General features: G+C 37.8%; 1 protein-coding gene across 14 annotated transcripts in view; it reads left to right on the forward strand.

Annotated features, from left to right (window-relative positions):
* Positions 1–14,697, forward strand: part of cacna1ab (calcium voltage-gated channel subunit alpha1 Ab) — a 127,085-nt gene that overhangs the window by 38,323 nt on the left and 74,065 nt on the right. For all 14 annotated transcript variants that reach the window (XM_089124800.1, XM_089124801.1, XM_089124789.1 and 11 more), the window contains exons 4-5: positions 12,566–12,672; positions 13,121–13,260. In XM_089124800.1, coding sequence (XP_088980926.1) covers positions 12,566–12,672; positions 13,121–13,260 — 247 coding nt within the window. The remainder of the gene's footprint in view (positions 1–12,565; positions 12,673–13,120; positions 13,261–14,697) is intronic.

The following is a 14,697-nucleotide window of genomic DNA, read 5'->3' on the forward strand; positions in this document are numbered from 1 at the left end:
TGGGTTTCAACTCCTTTTGCAGACACTCTTCTCTCTGTCAGTCGTCAGTAGTTTTTTTTTTTTATTAATTAATTTTTCAGTCAGGCTCTATTTCTAGTAACTGGGACAAGCTTGTGGTCACCGTGCTTCAGGCATCCAGCGAATTATGGTTATAAAAAATAAAAAAATCTGCAAAGTTGTAAAATGGAGTCCTCTTAATTACTGCTATACTCCTGCATGAAGACACAAGCCCTGATTTAATTAACCGTTTGACAGTTGGGAAATCTCTTAGTCCTTTAATTACACTCGTATCCTGTAGTATTTCCAAACTAATGATTTCATGATTTTTCACATTCCGGTCACTTGAATTAAATTCAGCATTCGATTTTGAGTCTTAGCATCTTACTCCCAGCATTAAACTATCGACAAAGGTGTACATGACCTCCAGGTAGTAGAGTATCCTGAACTCCTGTTAAAAACTACTTCACATAAAAAATTTAGAGGTTGCTTGTAAATTTCACTATAAGTTACCATAAAACTGTAGCCTGGCTAACGCCACACCAAGTATCATTGAGAATGAGACGTGGTATGGAAACCACATGTTCATTTTCTCGTATTTGAGGCGTGGTTTACGAATGCCCAGAGCCGTATTATTGGGTGCTACGAATGTCTATCAAATGCGCCTGTACGTACCTCATAGCCAATCGGTTCAATAATACCAGATGACGTGTATGTAGAGCGACAGAAAATTAGACGATGGGTCAGAGATTTAGGAGATTTATGTGTACACAAAGGCTGTATCAAAAGGTAACTTATCGTCCGCTGCCAAGATGCACACAAAGTAACTGCTTTGGTGTGTCGCATGTACGTCGCCATTGTATTGTCTTGCTGCAGTGCTCTGTTCTGTGATTGGTTCCCTATGTCAGGTGAAAATTTGGTTCATGGTGTCCGGGCTGCCTAGCAGCGTAAATGAAATCGCGCTGTGGCAAGGCAGCATGGGGAAACCCAGGCTAATAAAACTGCAAGCAAGTAACACATTGAAGAAAAACTGAAACAGTATTTTACAAATTTAATAAATCGTTTTTTTTTTTACAGTGCAAATCTCCTTTGATTCAATGACATTTAGCAATCACATGCAAGTGTTTGCCTAAAGATGAAGTAGAGAAGTTCTTTCCCTTTTCCAGAGATGTAAATAGGCCACTGTGAGAAAAACAGGGTTTCATAGGGGAAGGACCAAGTCCCCAAGATGATGATCTGGTTCCATATATAGTACACTGAGTGTAAATAGCTAATGTGGCTAATTCTGTGTCCATCATGATTCAAGGGTGACTCACTGCCTGTGTGTGTGGTTTGTTTAAGCACTTCTGATTATTTTTAGGAGATCTAAACTTTGCCTTATTTTGCACTGCTGTTTTTATTTGATTATATTAATGTAAGGACATTTCAACACTGTGTTCAATGTGGAGCCCTAAAACCAGAACATTAAACCCATTCCTTCAGAGTAAGACATCGAGAAACATTATTATTGCACCATAGGCCCCGGCCACTGGCATTCAGTGGCTGACATTTGACATTATAATCACTGATGCTGTCTACACTGGATGCAGTATACAGATTTGCGTTCAGTTTCTGACATACTCCACGCTTGAGGACATTTTTACACAGGTATATAAACTTGGGCCAGCCTGGTTTTACCGATAACACTGGGGGTGGGGTCACATTTGAATGAGTGCATGCGTTTTATACTTTCGCTTCCGAATTTGCAATCATGCATACTCTGTGTTTATATAGGGAGCAGCGTTACTGACTACATATTTTACAAGATGAGATTATCCTCAATGACGGTCGGGATCTGTTGCACACAAAAATCCTCTGCCATTGTCAGTGAAGTCTGACTCCTGCTTTATGGAGCAGAGCCATAATTGTTGCATCTGTTGTCAAACTGTATTAAATGGTTTTTATTTCTATAAAAAAGCAAAACGACAGTGAGGGTGGTGCCACGGTGGCCATATGTAATTGGTGTACAGATGAGCACTATGAAACACTGGTAACACCGACTACTGCAACAAGCCTATTGTAAACAAGAAACACTGTAATGGAGAATTCGCAAAGAAACTTTTATTGAAAGCAAAGCAGCCAATTGATATAACAGAAGCTGCATTACAAAACGCAAGTAAATGATTTCATAATGCTTTGCCTGTAAATTACAGTTTTATATGGATAGAAGTTTCGAAACGCTTGCCAGCAATAGCGAGTGGGTGTTGATACCGTTTCCAATGCAATGATGTTAGCCAATCATAACAGTAGCATTTACTGACCTTAAAGGAGCCGCCCCTTAAAAATGGATCATTTAAGACAGAGGGTCAAGAGAAGAAATTGTTTTTCCATATATGTTTTTTTTGTGTGTGTGCATAAGAGCACCTCAAGGAACATAATATAATAATTTCAAAAATCCATGTCATCACGACGCCTTTAAAAGAAAATGGTTCTATAAAATCTGGTTAATAATGATTGGAACAATTTTGTAATAAATTATAAAAAATAATGTTCAAAAAAACATTTTAATATTATTATTAGTAATAGAGTAGTTATTTTTTCAGTATACATTTTTTTAATTTTTTTAATTTTGAATAAAATGAATACAATTTTTTGTCATTTTGAATAAAATGAAAACAATTTTTTTTAATCATTAATAGTTCAATCTGTAACAATTGCTGTGAAATTATTACTGTTATCAGACATGGATATTTTGGCTTCATAACTGGGGTTATTGCGGGTCACAGTGTATTGTTCAGAACACGGATACACCTTATCAACAAACGCACTGTAGTCTTAACTTATCAATACCCCTCATTGATCCGTGAGTCCTTTTCCCTCTGACCCAAGCATTTTTCTCACTCCTCTAAATGAGAAGTGGATTGGGGAGAGTTTTTTTTTTTCATTCTCAGGGTGGGTTTGTGCAAGCTCTGACTTTCCCCCCGGGGTCCTAAATCTCCCATGAGACAATTTAGAAGTTGCAGTGCTGAGACTGCAAGCTTTTAGCCTCTCTTATGAGGGCCTGGCCTTTCTGACATGCGCGTCTTACACACATACACACGCATACACACAGGTGCGCCCCACCGGTTAGCAGTAGATCTCCCAGATTGCATTGGAGCATTGGAGCATTGACATTCCATCAAATCCCATCAGCACTTGCTTCACTTGGCTGAAGCTCAGAGAGTTCAGTTCAGCCCCGGAGCCAAAATTTTACGGTGTTCTCTGACGATCGCACAACGCAAAGAAATATGTATTACTGTTACAAATACTGGTCACAGTCACTTCTTAATGGCTAACATCCAAGTACTTCTGTAGCTCTAAAGTACAATAAACATGCAATTACTGCACAAATGCTTCTTTACAAGAAGAAAAGTGTTGATACAGTATGTTTAAGTCAAGTAATGCTGATGTAGCCTCACTGTGGCGGATTGTGCTCGGTGGCGTATTGTGCGTATGCTGTAGCTCCGATCAATACAGAAGCTCTATAAAACAGAAAGAACTTTCAGTGCCTGGCCACAGTAAAGTAATGCATGTAGTCAGTATTCATGCCGGAAATATATGGAGAACATATACAGTATGGCTGCTCTAAAGGCCAAATGGTGATAAAATCAAAAGAACACTACATGTTTCACGCTTTTAATAATATCTAATATCTATACATATTTAATTTTTCAGTTTCATGTCTTGTCCCTAATTTAAACAGGGATGTACAAACTGTATATTCTTTCCCTAAACCTCTATATCTAAACCTACCCACAGAAAAATTGGCATTTGTTTGAATTTCAAAAATAAATTTAGTATGTGTTTTTTTTATAAACCATGTTTAATATTATATATTCAATATTATATTATAAATGTTTAAGACTTCAATAAGCATTTTTACGGATTATTTTTAAATTTTGAATTGACTAAAATTAAATTCACAGAAGTTAATAAAAAAAATTTTATTGCCGTTTTGAAAGTCCGAGGTCATTGATGATTGTCGTTTGAAACTTTCTGATCCGCCATCAAACTAAGTTTAATTACTGTATATCAAGTGCTGTGAGAAAAGCACTTTTTTTCACGTTTTTTATTTATTTATTTATTTTATTTTTTTTTATTCTTGATAGACCCAAAACTCACTCAGTCTGGCCAGTGGACCACTCTATTTTTTTGAGTGTTTTTACAAATATGTGGTCTGAAAATGAGTATTTATTATGCATGTCCGTGCATGCATGTCTGTTGTATGATATGTGAACACATGATCGCACTTGTGGTTGAGTGTTTTTAAGCCATCTACTGGTAATCTACTTCCTGAAGCCAACTCGCAGGACAAGCAGAAAAAAAAATCTGCATCTCTTCTTCCCTGTCCACCCTCATTTCGACACCTCCCCGTTTTCTCATTCTCCCTCTTTTCTGTTTATACACCCATCTTTCTTTCTCACACTCTCCATTTCAGTTTCTCTCACTAGGGGCTCTCTCCGTCTGTTCTGCCACTGTTTATGTTCTTTCTTCCCTCTATCATCTCGTTCTCTCTCTCTCTCTCTCTCTCTGCAGAAATGCTGAGGCGGCAGTAGCGCTCTGACTGAATTAAGATTGTATGATTGATGTGCAGCACTCTCAAACGAGAGCGAGAGAAGGAGAGAATGAAATGCAGGAGGAAAAGGAAGGCTGAAAGGGAAGGATAAAAGATAAGACGAGGAGTGAAGAGAAAACAGGGTGGAATAAGCAACAAAAAGCTTTTCTATACTGGGCAGACCGACAGAGAGAAACATGCGGATGTCAGGGTGTAAAAGGTGCTGGATTTGACGTTTAAGGACTGGAGAGAAAGGAAGTGGAAGAAATAGGAGTGTTTGGTGTTTACTGAGATCATGCAGAAAGACTGAAGGATGAATTGAGGAATGAGAGAGAAATTGAAGTGGAAAGAGTGAGTGAAAAGGAGGCATGTCAAAATGACGGACAGACTGTAAATATGAAAATAGAGAAAAAAACTATTGAGAAAAATGTCGAGTGAATGTCTGCTATATCTGATACGACTGTATACATACACCCATGATTCTCCTGTCCACACACAAGGGTAGATTAGAAGTGAATTGGGGAGAGTGGGGCTAGTTGTCACAAACAATTCTGTCCTCCAAACTAAACTTTCACATTCTTGTCTTTTTTTTTGTCAAATTGTCATGTGTTTTATATACTTTCTTAAAATTTTAAAAATATAGGGTCAGTAATGTATACTTTTCAGCAGTAAGAATGTTACAAAAGATTTCTTTCATCAATGTTTCAACCCATGTTAGGGTCAAACATGGACAAACCCAACCTTATATATATATATATATATATAAATATTAGCTGATTCAATTTTGTTTTGTGCTTTAATATTGTTTTGTCATCAAAATTTGCTGAAAGCAAATGTGACAACTTACACCATATAGTTCCCCATAAACTGTATCTCTGTTCCTGGTCAATGATCTTTGATGATCTCTGACTTTTTTGTAGTTAAAATGTAAAGTATGGGCTTTTACAGAAATTGGGCTTAAAAATAAACCATCCCTGAGAAATATTCCTTGGAGAAAAAATTGTGACAACAAGAAACGGTCTCCGCTATATTCATATCGAGTATGAATCATATTGTACATCTCTGCACATTAGAGCTGCAATCATCCTGTTAACTAACCTTTAGCACTTCTGCAAGAGATGCAGAGCAAATCAGTGGGTGAGATGGTGTTTGAGCGATAAAGGACAGATTACGAATATAAAACCACAAATCTTTGTATAGAAAAAGTTGAAGAACAAGACAGGAGAGAGATGGAGAGCAGTAAGGGGAGTTCTCATTTACTCTATTACAGAATTTGTTTCATAATTACAACTTAGTTTTGGTCAATTTCCAGCAGGTTCTGGAAAGAAAGGTCATTATATTAATATTTCAGGCACACAGATCATAGCTGTAAAGAAGAACAGCTTGAAATTGTGGTTGAAACCTAAGAATGCTTTTTCCCCCATACAATCTATATTGATGTCACAACACAACACAAACTCTAAGCCAGAATAGATCAATATGATCACTGGCAGCAAACATATATGTTTCCAATCTCACAAGTGTGCTGCTGTTTCTATGTAAAGCAGAGACATGTGTGTGTGTGTGTGTGTGTGTGTGTATATCTTTGGGATTGCTCAGTGGAATCTAACCACCAAACAGTTTTGGGTCAGTTTTCATAAAATAATCAAATAAAACTGAGCTTGTTTTAGTTGCAGGGTTGCAATTAGTTAAAAAATACACAACCTTTCAAAAATTATTTTAGTATGCTGTTTTGGTGTTCAATTATTTATGTGTTGATCTTATTATGTTTCTTAGTATCTTTCTTATACCAAACTTTTGAATGGTAGAGTAACAACACATGCGCATACACAATTTAGTTTAGTTTAGATTAGTTTAGGAAATTAGTTTAGATTTTGAATTCGATTGTTTTCCAATATGATTTCATTTCAAATTTGGACAGATTTACAAAAAAATGGAAACTAATTAAGACATTTTACTGGCTAATGTCAACGAGACCATCTTTTTGTTCGATCTAGAGCAGTACTTATACGTAATGGGGTATTCACTGTTTTTGTTCATAAAATGAAAGTCAACGGGGTCCAAACCAACACTGGCTATTGTTCATTTAAAAAATATATATCTAAGTGCTCCGTAGAAGGATGTCACACAGGTTTGGGATGACATGAGTGTGAATATCTGATTTTAGTTGACCTATCCCTGTTTTAGATGTATTAGAGCAGACTGTTTACATGAGTGTGTTGGTTTTCAATATAATGTTACACCAGCTGCCGAATCAGGATCTTTCTGCATATTGCATCAGTAAACCAGCGCTCATGAGCGTGCAGTTAGCATCCAGCAGTCAGCTCAGTGTCTTACCGCAATGAAAACCATTAAAGGAATCCATGATGGAGGAAGAAAGCTATAGAGAGTGTGTTAGAGTGAGAGTGAGAGAGAGGGGAAATGAGAGAAGAGGGCACTATGACAGTGGAGCAACGAACAAATCTCTGTGAATCAAGAGTTACTTAGACCTCTAAAGACTCGAACGCAGCAGGATGCAGTAGAATTTAACGTCAGAAATAATAAAATACCGAAAAATAGAGCGACAGAGTGAAAGAAATGGGTTTCAAGGAGGAACGGAGCAGACTCTTTAATCTGTCATGTATCTATTTTTAGTGTAGCGTATATGGAACAGGAGGGGGAATTCATAACTGAAGGCTTTTTAGCATGATGGATCACACACACACACACACACTCGCTTCAGGTCCCTCTGCAGGAAAAACTGAGCAATCGAAGAGGAAAGGAAAATGCAAAGATGGGGAGAGGAAGACCACGGTGTGCCAAAGACAATGGGAAAGCGAGTTGGCGAGAGCCCTTGCTGAGTCTTGTGGATTCTTTCATTCAATTTGTAAGGTTGTTTGTTTTATTTCAGTTGAGTTGTGTTCATCTCATCAGCTCTGTTTCCCCCTAAAGCACACAGTCAGCTCAAATAGAGCGCATAAACCCCTTAAAAATAAAATAAGAAAAACCCTGGCCAACACGTATACAGTGTGCAGTTACAAGATGTGTAATTTTTGTCATTAACTAACAAAGTGCTGTCAACTCAAAGGTCAAATTTACAATGAAGTTCTCACTGTTATTCCTTGCAGGAAGTGGCAGAAGTGTTAATTTGAGCTTGGTTTTGCAGATTAAACATTTGCACACACAAACTAAAGGTCAGTCCTTTTCAGTTTCAGAACAAGGGTTGTTACAAATATGACTTAAGTTGAGTTCAATAAAGGATTGCACAATGACGTAATTGAGGGTGCAGACAATGCAGGTCTTGTGATTCGTCCTTAACGATGCCCGTGAAAAGTTTCTAAAGCCTGGAGGTCTAACTGACCGTACTAGACGACTCTCCTCTTCTCTCCTCTGGATTGCTTTCTGATAATGTAATATGGAGGTTTTAGTTGTGAGCAGTCGAGCGTTAATATGCTGATGCTTTATAATACAGTGTGTGGGAGGGAGTGTACAGTGTGTGTGATTTGATGGGAAAGTAGGGGCAAGAATAGGTGGTCAGAAAAAGGAAAAATTTGCCAGTTAGCTGAATCTAACAAAGCCTCCCATTGGGGACATCCTTAATGGTAAAATGAGATTCCTGCTTAAAACAAGAATAAATAGCAAACCGTAATTTAAGATGAATTTTCTTAAAACAAGTAAATTCATCACCGTTTAAGGGCGTTTTCACACCTGAAAGTCTGCACCAAGGTCCGAACCAAAGTTTTGATACATTTTATGCTTTCAGAAAGTTTTGGTTTGGTTTCACAGCTTCAATTAAAGCTGCAAGCAGCAATGAAAAGGGCCCACGCACCCATGCTATTCCCACCCGGTGGCTTTAGGAAGACGCACGGTGGGCAATGTGCTTTTAATTAGGTAAATATATGTGTAATATGTAGTATATGACACTTATTAAACATGTTTAATTTGGAGCACATTGGAAATTGCATGCTTAAGTTACAACAACTTCCTCTTGCATGTATAGTATGTGTTAGCACTTAGCTAAGTGTTTGTTAGCATTGTAGTATGTTGTTAGCATGTTTAGCATTTGGTGGCACTTTTTATGTTTATTAGGAGTCCATAACAGTGTTAAACATGTCCTTTCCTGTTGACCGTAGGTGGCGCTATTGCTGTAAGTAAATATTTTCATGTAGATGTGTTCAGGCCATGACTCTTATCAAACGTTGTGTTACAGCAACTTCCTGTTTCATAGCAAAACATCGAAATTTGTCATGCCGCCGAGGACACGCCCTTTGGTGAAAACTCAAGATCTTCGCAATTTAACGTTGCAAAGGCCTTAAGATTACACTCACCAAATTTGAAGATGATCGGATTAAAACTTAAGGAGGTGTTCATTAAAGTATGAGGCCTGAAAATGGCAAAAACTGCACAAAGATCAGAGAAGAAGATCAAAATGGCTGACTTCCTTTTGTTTTTAGTTGTACGCTCCAAGAGACTTTTTTTGTAGGTATTGGGTCATTACATGCATGTACCGAATTGCGTACACGTACGTGAAACGTAGCGGCAGGCGCACTCCGTTGAACTTTTATAGGTGGCGCTATCGAGCCATTTTGCCCCGCCCAATTCTGAAACGCATATCAGATGTAAATTTTCGCCAGTTCTGACGTGTGTGCAAATTTTAGGCCCTCAAAAATGCGATTTATTTTGGAGAAGAAGAAGAATAATAAGAAACAGAGCAATTCCAAGAGGGTCCTCTCACCATCGGTGCTCGGGCCATAATAATGCGAGCGCACTATAGAACTTTACGTGAAATATTTACGTCCTGTCGTCATCATCTATGTGGGCTGCATCTTGATATTGCTTGGTTCAGTAAATGGACGTGCTTCTGACGTCTGCGCTTTGTCAATTCGCCAGGTAACTTTGACAACATGAACGAACAGACGCATATCGTTGCAACTATATTGCTATTTTTATGGCATAATTACCTGCTGCACCAACTATACACAAGGCTAGTTCAAATATGCCAAATAAATCGTGTGAACATTTGATCGTCGCCGGCAGGAAATTAGGAGCAGACTGCAAGTTGACTTCTCATAACGTCATCAGACCATACTGCAATTAAAAGCCTCGTCTCCTCATCTCCCCATGTGCAAAACGACTCATTTCTCCTGCCACCTTCTGTTTTTTCGGCATTTTGGGAACCACCAGAACTTCCTGTAAAAGGTCTGAAAGTCCGAACCATACAGAAATGCTTTCACACTATAATTGAACCAAACCTTTGCTCAGTTTGATCCGGACCGAGACTACCTCTTTTCGTCTGACCAAATTTCATCTGTTTGGTTCGGACCGTGGTCCGGGGTAGGTTTCACACCTAAAATTTTGATTCGGACCAAACTGAAAAGTCTGAAAGTCCGGACCAAACAAGGTAGTTGTGAAAGGGCCCTAAGCTTATTTAGATACTAAAACAAACAAAAAAAAATATATTATTATTATTACTGTTTAGCTATAAGCGTACCTTTTTGAGAAGAACAGACAAATATGTGTACCTTTATATAGAAGGAAACCATTGCATATATTTGATTTGTGCGCAGACTTTTTAATTAAAGCAAAAGAGATTGAAAGAGGGACCTGGCACCATCACTACCTCTTATTAGTCTAATACACGTTTAAACTGCTGATGGAGAGATGCAGTAGACTCTCTCAGATGCTGGCCAACTCTCCATTTCACAGCTCTTCTCTCTCTCTTTCTCTGTTGCCAGCGCTCCCTGCCTTTCCTTTTCTTTTCTTCCTCATTTAAATACATTTACATTCTCTCACTGTTGTCCTTCTCTGTCTTATTTTTCTCTCCTTCTCTCTCTCAATTACGCTTGTACAGAAACAGAACTAGAGAGAAGACTGTTGAAATAAGGAAGATTTCAGTAGTTTAGTAGTTTAGCGTGCAGCACTCTGCAGCATCTCTTTCTGTGGTTTCTGCCGTGAAGGGTTTGCACAAACGCTCGCATTTCATTTCTCAGAACAACCGCTCTTGCACATGCTCACTTCAGTGCTCGAGTGGTTGCCATGGATACCACTTTATGTCTCCCAGCATGCATTGTACTGCTAGCCGTGTTAGCCCTGAGCTAACTGTGTTGGTGATTTCAATGAGCTCTGAATAAGCATGAGTGTGTGTTTGTGTGTACTTGGTCGGACTTGGTCGGGATGTGAGCTTTTGTCCCTATGAGGTCTATGTTTGCTCTTTTTGCGCCACAAAATAACTGATGTACTTTGAACAGTTCACATGCAGTATACAGACAGATTGATGTGAATTCTGGTGGCATGTTCATGCGCTGGGCTCCAAACTGCAACCAAATGGATGCATTTTGCAAACTTTTTCCTGCTGATGTGACTAAATTTTCTTTGAGGTCATCAGCCCTGAACTGCCATTTCTGATGCATATGAGAAACATCAAACAGCAAGTGAAACGGAAGCAGAACGAAACCCTTGTACTTGTTATTGCGCAAGTCGGATAGATTATAGATTAGCTCGGACCAATAATAGACAATGCATTGCGAGCTCAGAACAGGTACTCGCGAGCCGATCTTTGATCACACGACGCTGTTACTACACAGTGCTGGGGGATCCAGTGTGAAAGCGTTTGAATTCGCCACAGAATATATAATATAATATAATATAATATAATAACGTCGCTGCAAGATCTAGTGAGAAGCATTCAAATTTGATGCAGAATTCTTTGTTATAAACCATATCAGATCAAACAGCGCTGACGCAGAATCCAGGAGAAACATTTTGCCATTGATGAACAAGCTAGAAGCGTTTCCCGTCCACAAATCACCAACATTCACTATGGATTTAATGTAGTAGTGCTTACTGTAACCATGGTATTGTGGCAGAAATACATTATTAATTTCAGGGTTCGTACAGCCTTTAGAGAGTGAAAATCAAGCACGTTTTAGAACTTTCTAGTGCTTCACGCAACTTTGTCCAGCAGTTCAAAGCTCAAATATTTTTTTATTTTCTGTTATTTTAATGCAATGACCAAAAATGTTGTCATTTTTGTTCATGTTTGTTCATAAAAAGATTGTCCCCACTTGTAAAACTAAAAGTTTCAAGGAATGTAGGAATGTAGTATTTGTAATTATTATACATACATACATACATATATATATATATATATATATATATATATATATATATATATATATAATATTTAATCTTATATTCTAAAACTTCTTGAGTAAATCTATGGATATTTTTATAGAAAACGACAAAAATACTGATTAAGATTAAGTTTTTGCAATGTATTGAAATTTTTTTTAATATGCACAGTACAGTATACTATCTATGTTTTATGAACTTTATAATTGTTTGAATGTAGATGTATGCTTGTCATCATACTGTATAGTGTAATTCAAACATGTTTATTCATGTAATTAGTCATCTTAAAATGTTACCAAAGTGTGTAGCAGTCATCACATAGACTGCATGTATTTTTGTATGTCTGCTTGTCTGTATGTCACATGCATGACATAAGCGGTTATGGCAAGTGCTGAGAGAATGTGTGTGTGAGGGGTATCAGTGCCAGTGGCAGCTGGTAAAGAGACACAGTAACTGGATAATGAGTGCTCTATTACAGCCAGGCTGAATCTGTCCACACTCATCTGTTTTATACAGCCCTGCAGCCCTGTGTGTGCATTGGTGTGTGTGTGTGTGTGTTTATTTTTGAATGTATACTGTATGTGTGAGCCCAGGCCTGCAGCTCCTTGTCACTTACACTTGAACAGACACGGTTTATCCAAACTGCAAAGCGGAAAAAAATGATGTGCATGATTTATTGTTGTTGTATTATTAATTTTAATACAATTTCAAGTAATATTATAGTATACTAAAATTAATATTTTAACATTATAACATTTTTGTAACATTGGATATACAAGTTCATAAATATTTATGATGGCTAGGTGATTTTAATATTATGGTAAAAATACCTTTTTTGACTTGAAATATAAATATATTTGATATGAGCCTTAACTTTGCCTCTTACTCCGTTTGAGTGGATGATTTTAACCACCATCATTGCCAACTGCATCGTACTGGCTCTTGAACAACACTTGCCAGATGGAGACAAAACTCCACTGTCAGAACGACTGGTAAAGTGCAACACACACACAAACACAAACAAACTAAGAAACACACACAAACACACTTAGCTATCTAAATGGGAACATTGCATAGACTTCTATTGCATTTTTACAAGATCAACTTTATTTACTTTATTTTTATTCTGGTTTTACAAGTGCATTTCAGAGAAAACACTTAATTTAGTATGATATAACCTGTTTTCCTCATGGGGGCCAAAAAAGTCCCCATAAGGTCAAAATTTACTGGTATTATTATCCTTGTGATGTAAACCATCCATTTGGTCCCCATAATGTAGGGAATAACAGGCACACGCAGACACACACACATAGAAAAAGAATAGTTTAACACTGCCATATAAACATTATTTCATCTGCTCCTTTCTGTTTAAGTATACACAGGACAATTTGAGAGTCACTTGTTAATTAATACAGGCACTGTGTTTTCTTTCTCTCACAGGATGACACAGAGCCCTATTTCATTGCTATTTTCTGTTTTGAATCGGGCATTAAGATTCTTGCGCTGGGATTTGCCTTCCACAAGGGCTCCTACCTGAGAAATGGCTGGAACGTGATGGACTTTGTAGTGGTGCTCACGGGGTGAGTTAAACAAACACACTCACTACATGGTGTCTGATGTCATTGCTCTTGTATACAAACTGCTGAGACCAAATTAAGTATAATTTGAGCTGCTCGATTTATGAGTCAATATAAACAATTGTCAGATGACTCTCTGGAATACTTGATTCTGTCGGTCGATGGTGGAGTTGTCAAATATTTTTGTGTAATAATTTTTATGTTTAGTGAAGGACTGAACATTGAAATTGGAGTGGCTCTTTGTGACAGATTAATTAAAAGAGTCATTTGTTCATGAGACAGACTACACTATTCATAATTCTTACTTTTACATGCTGTTAGAAATGACAACGCAGACTTTTTGTCTGTTTTATTAAGCATTTCATGGCCTTTTTAAGCTCTTAACTTGGATATAAAATAGATGATTTATCCGTTGATTGCCTTATGACTGATTGACTGCACGTTATTTGTAACATATATGGTAAAAGATATACATTTCACATGGCCTAAATTAGCATAGAGAAAAACACCCCCCTCCTCTGGAACTCTCTGTGTGAAACAACACTACATACACAGCAGAGGTCTGGTTGGATGCAGGCTCCCTCATGCCTTAATGAGCACACACACACACACACACACACACACGGATTCTCATACACAGGACAGATCACAGCAGCACCTTAGGGAGCAACCATCAGGGCACGTCTGAAATGTCACCTCACAGGGATGGAGAGAGAGAGAGAGAGAGAGAGAGAGAGAGAGAGAGAGAGAGAGATGGGTGTGTTGTAGTATTGCAGTTCTAAAGAAGGGCAGGGTCATGTGACTCCATTACTCCATTCCCCTGGGCTTTGAAATATTGGAAAATTAGAGGGGAGAGAGAGAGAGAGAGAGAGATCGGTGTTGGTTGATGTGGAAAGATATATGGACTGGAGGAGGAAGAGATGAGAGGCTGACGAATCCATGATGGAGTGAAAATCCTGAAAAGCTCATTTATGCTGGTGGTTAGTGCTGGTTTGGTTGGCAAAATGCTGGTCAACTAGCATCATCATTATGGTTGACAAGTGGAGGCTTGGTGGTTAAGCTAAAGGACTAGTTCACCCAAAATGAAATCTCTGTCATCATTTACTTGTCTTTCCTTACCTTTATTTGACTAATTTCATTCATGGAACATAGACGTCTCTTTTCCATAAGTGAATGGTAACATATTTGTTCCCATTACCACTGACTTTGTATAAAACAACTACATGGACATTCCAGTAAATATATGTTTTTATACACACTATCATTCAAAAGGGGTCAGCAAGGACACATCAAGGTAACAGTAAGTGCATTTATAATGTCAAAAAAATCTATTTCAAATAAATGCTGGTCTTTTTAACTTTTTATTCGTCAAAGCATTCTAAAAAAAATATCACTGTTAACACAAAATTATTATGCACTACAACTGTTTTTTTACTTATC

This window comes from Pimephales promelas, chromosome 21, assembly GCF_988280905.1.
Source record: "Pimephales promelas chromosome 21, fPimPro1.hap1.1, whole genome shotgun sequence".
NCBI classification, from domain to species: domain Eukaryota; kingdom Metazoa; phylum Chordata; class Actinopteri; order Cypriniformes; family Leuciscidae; genus Pimephales; species Pimephales promelas.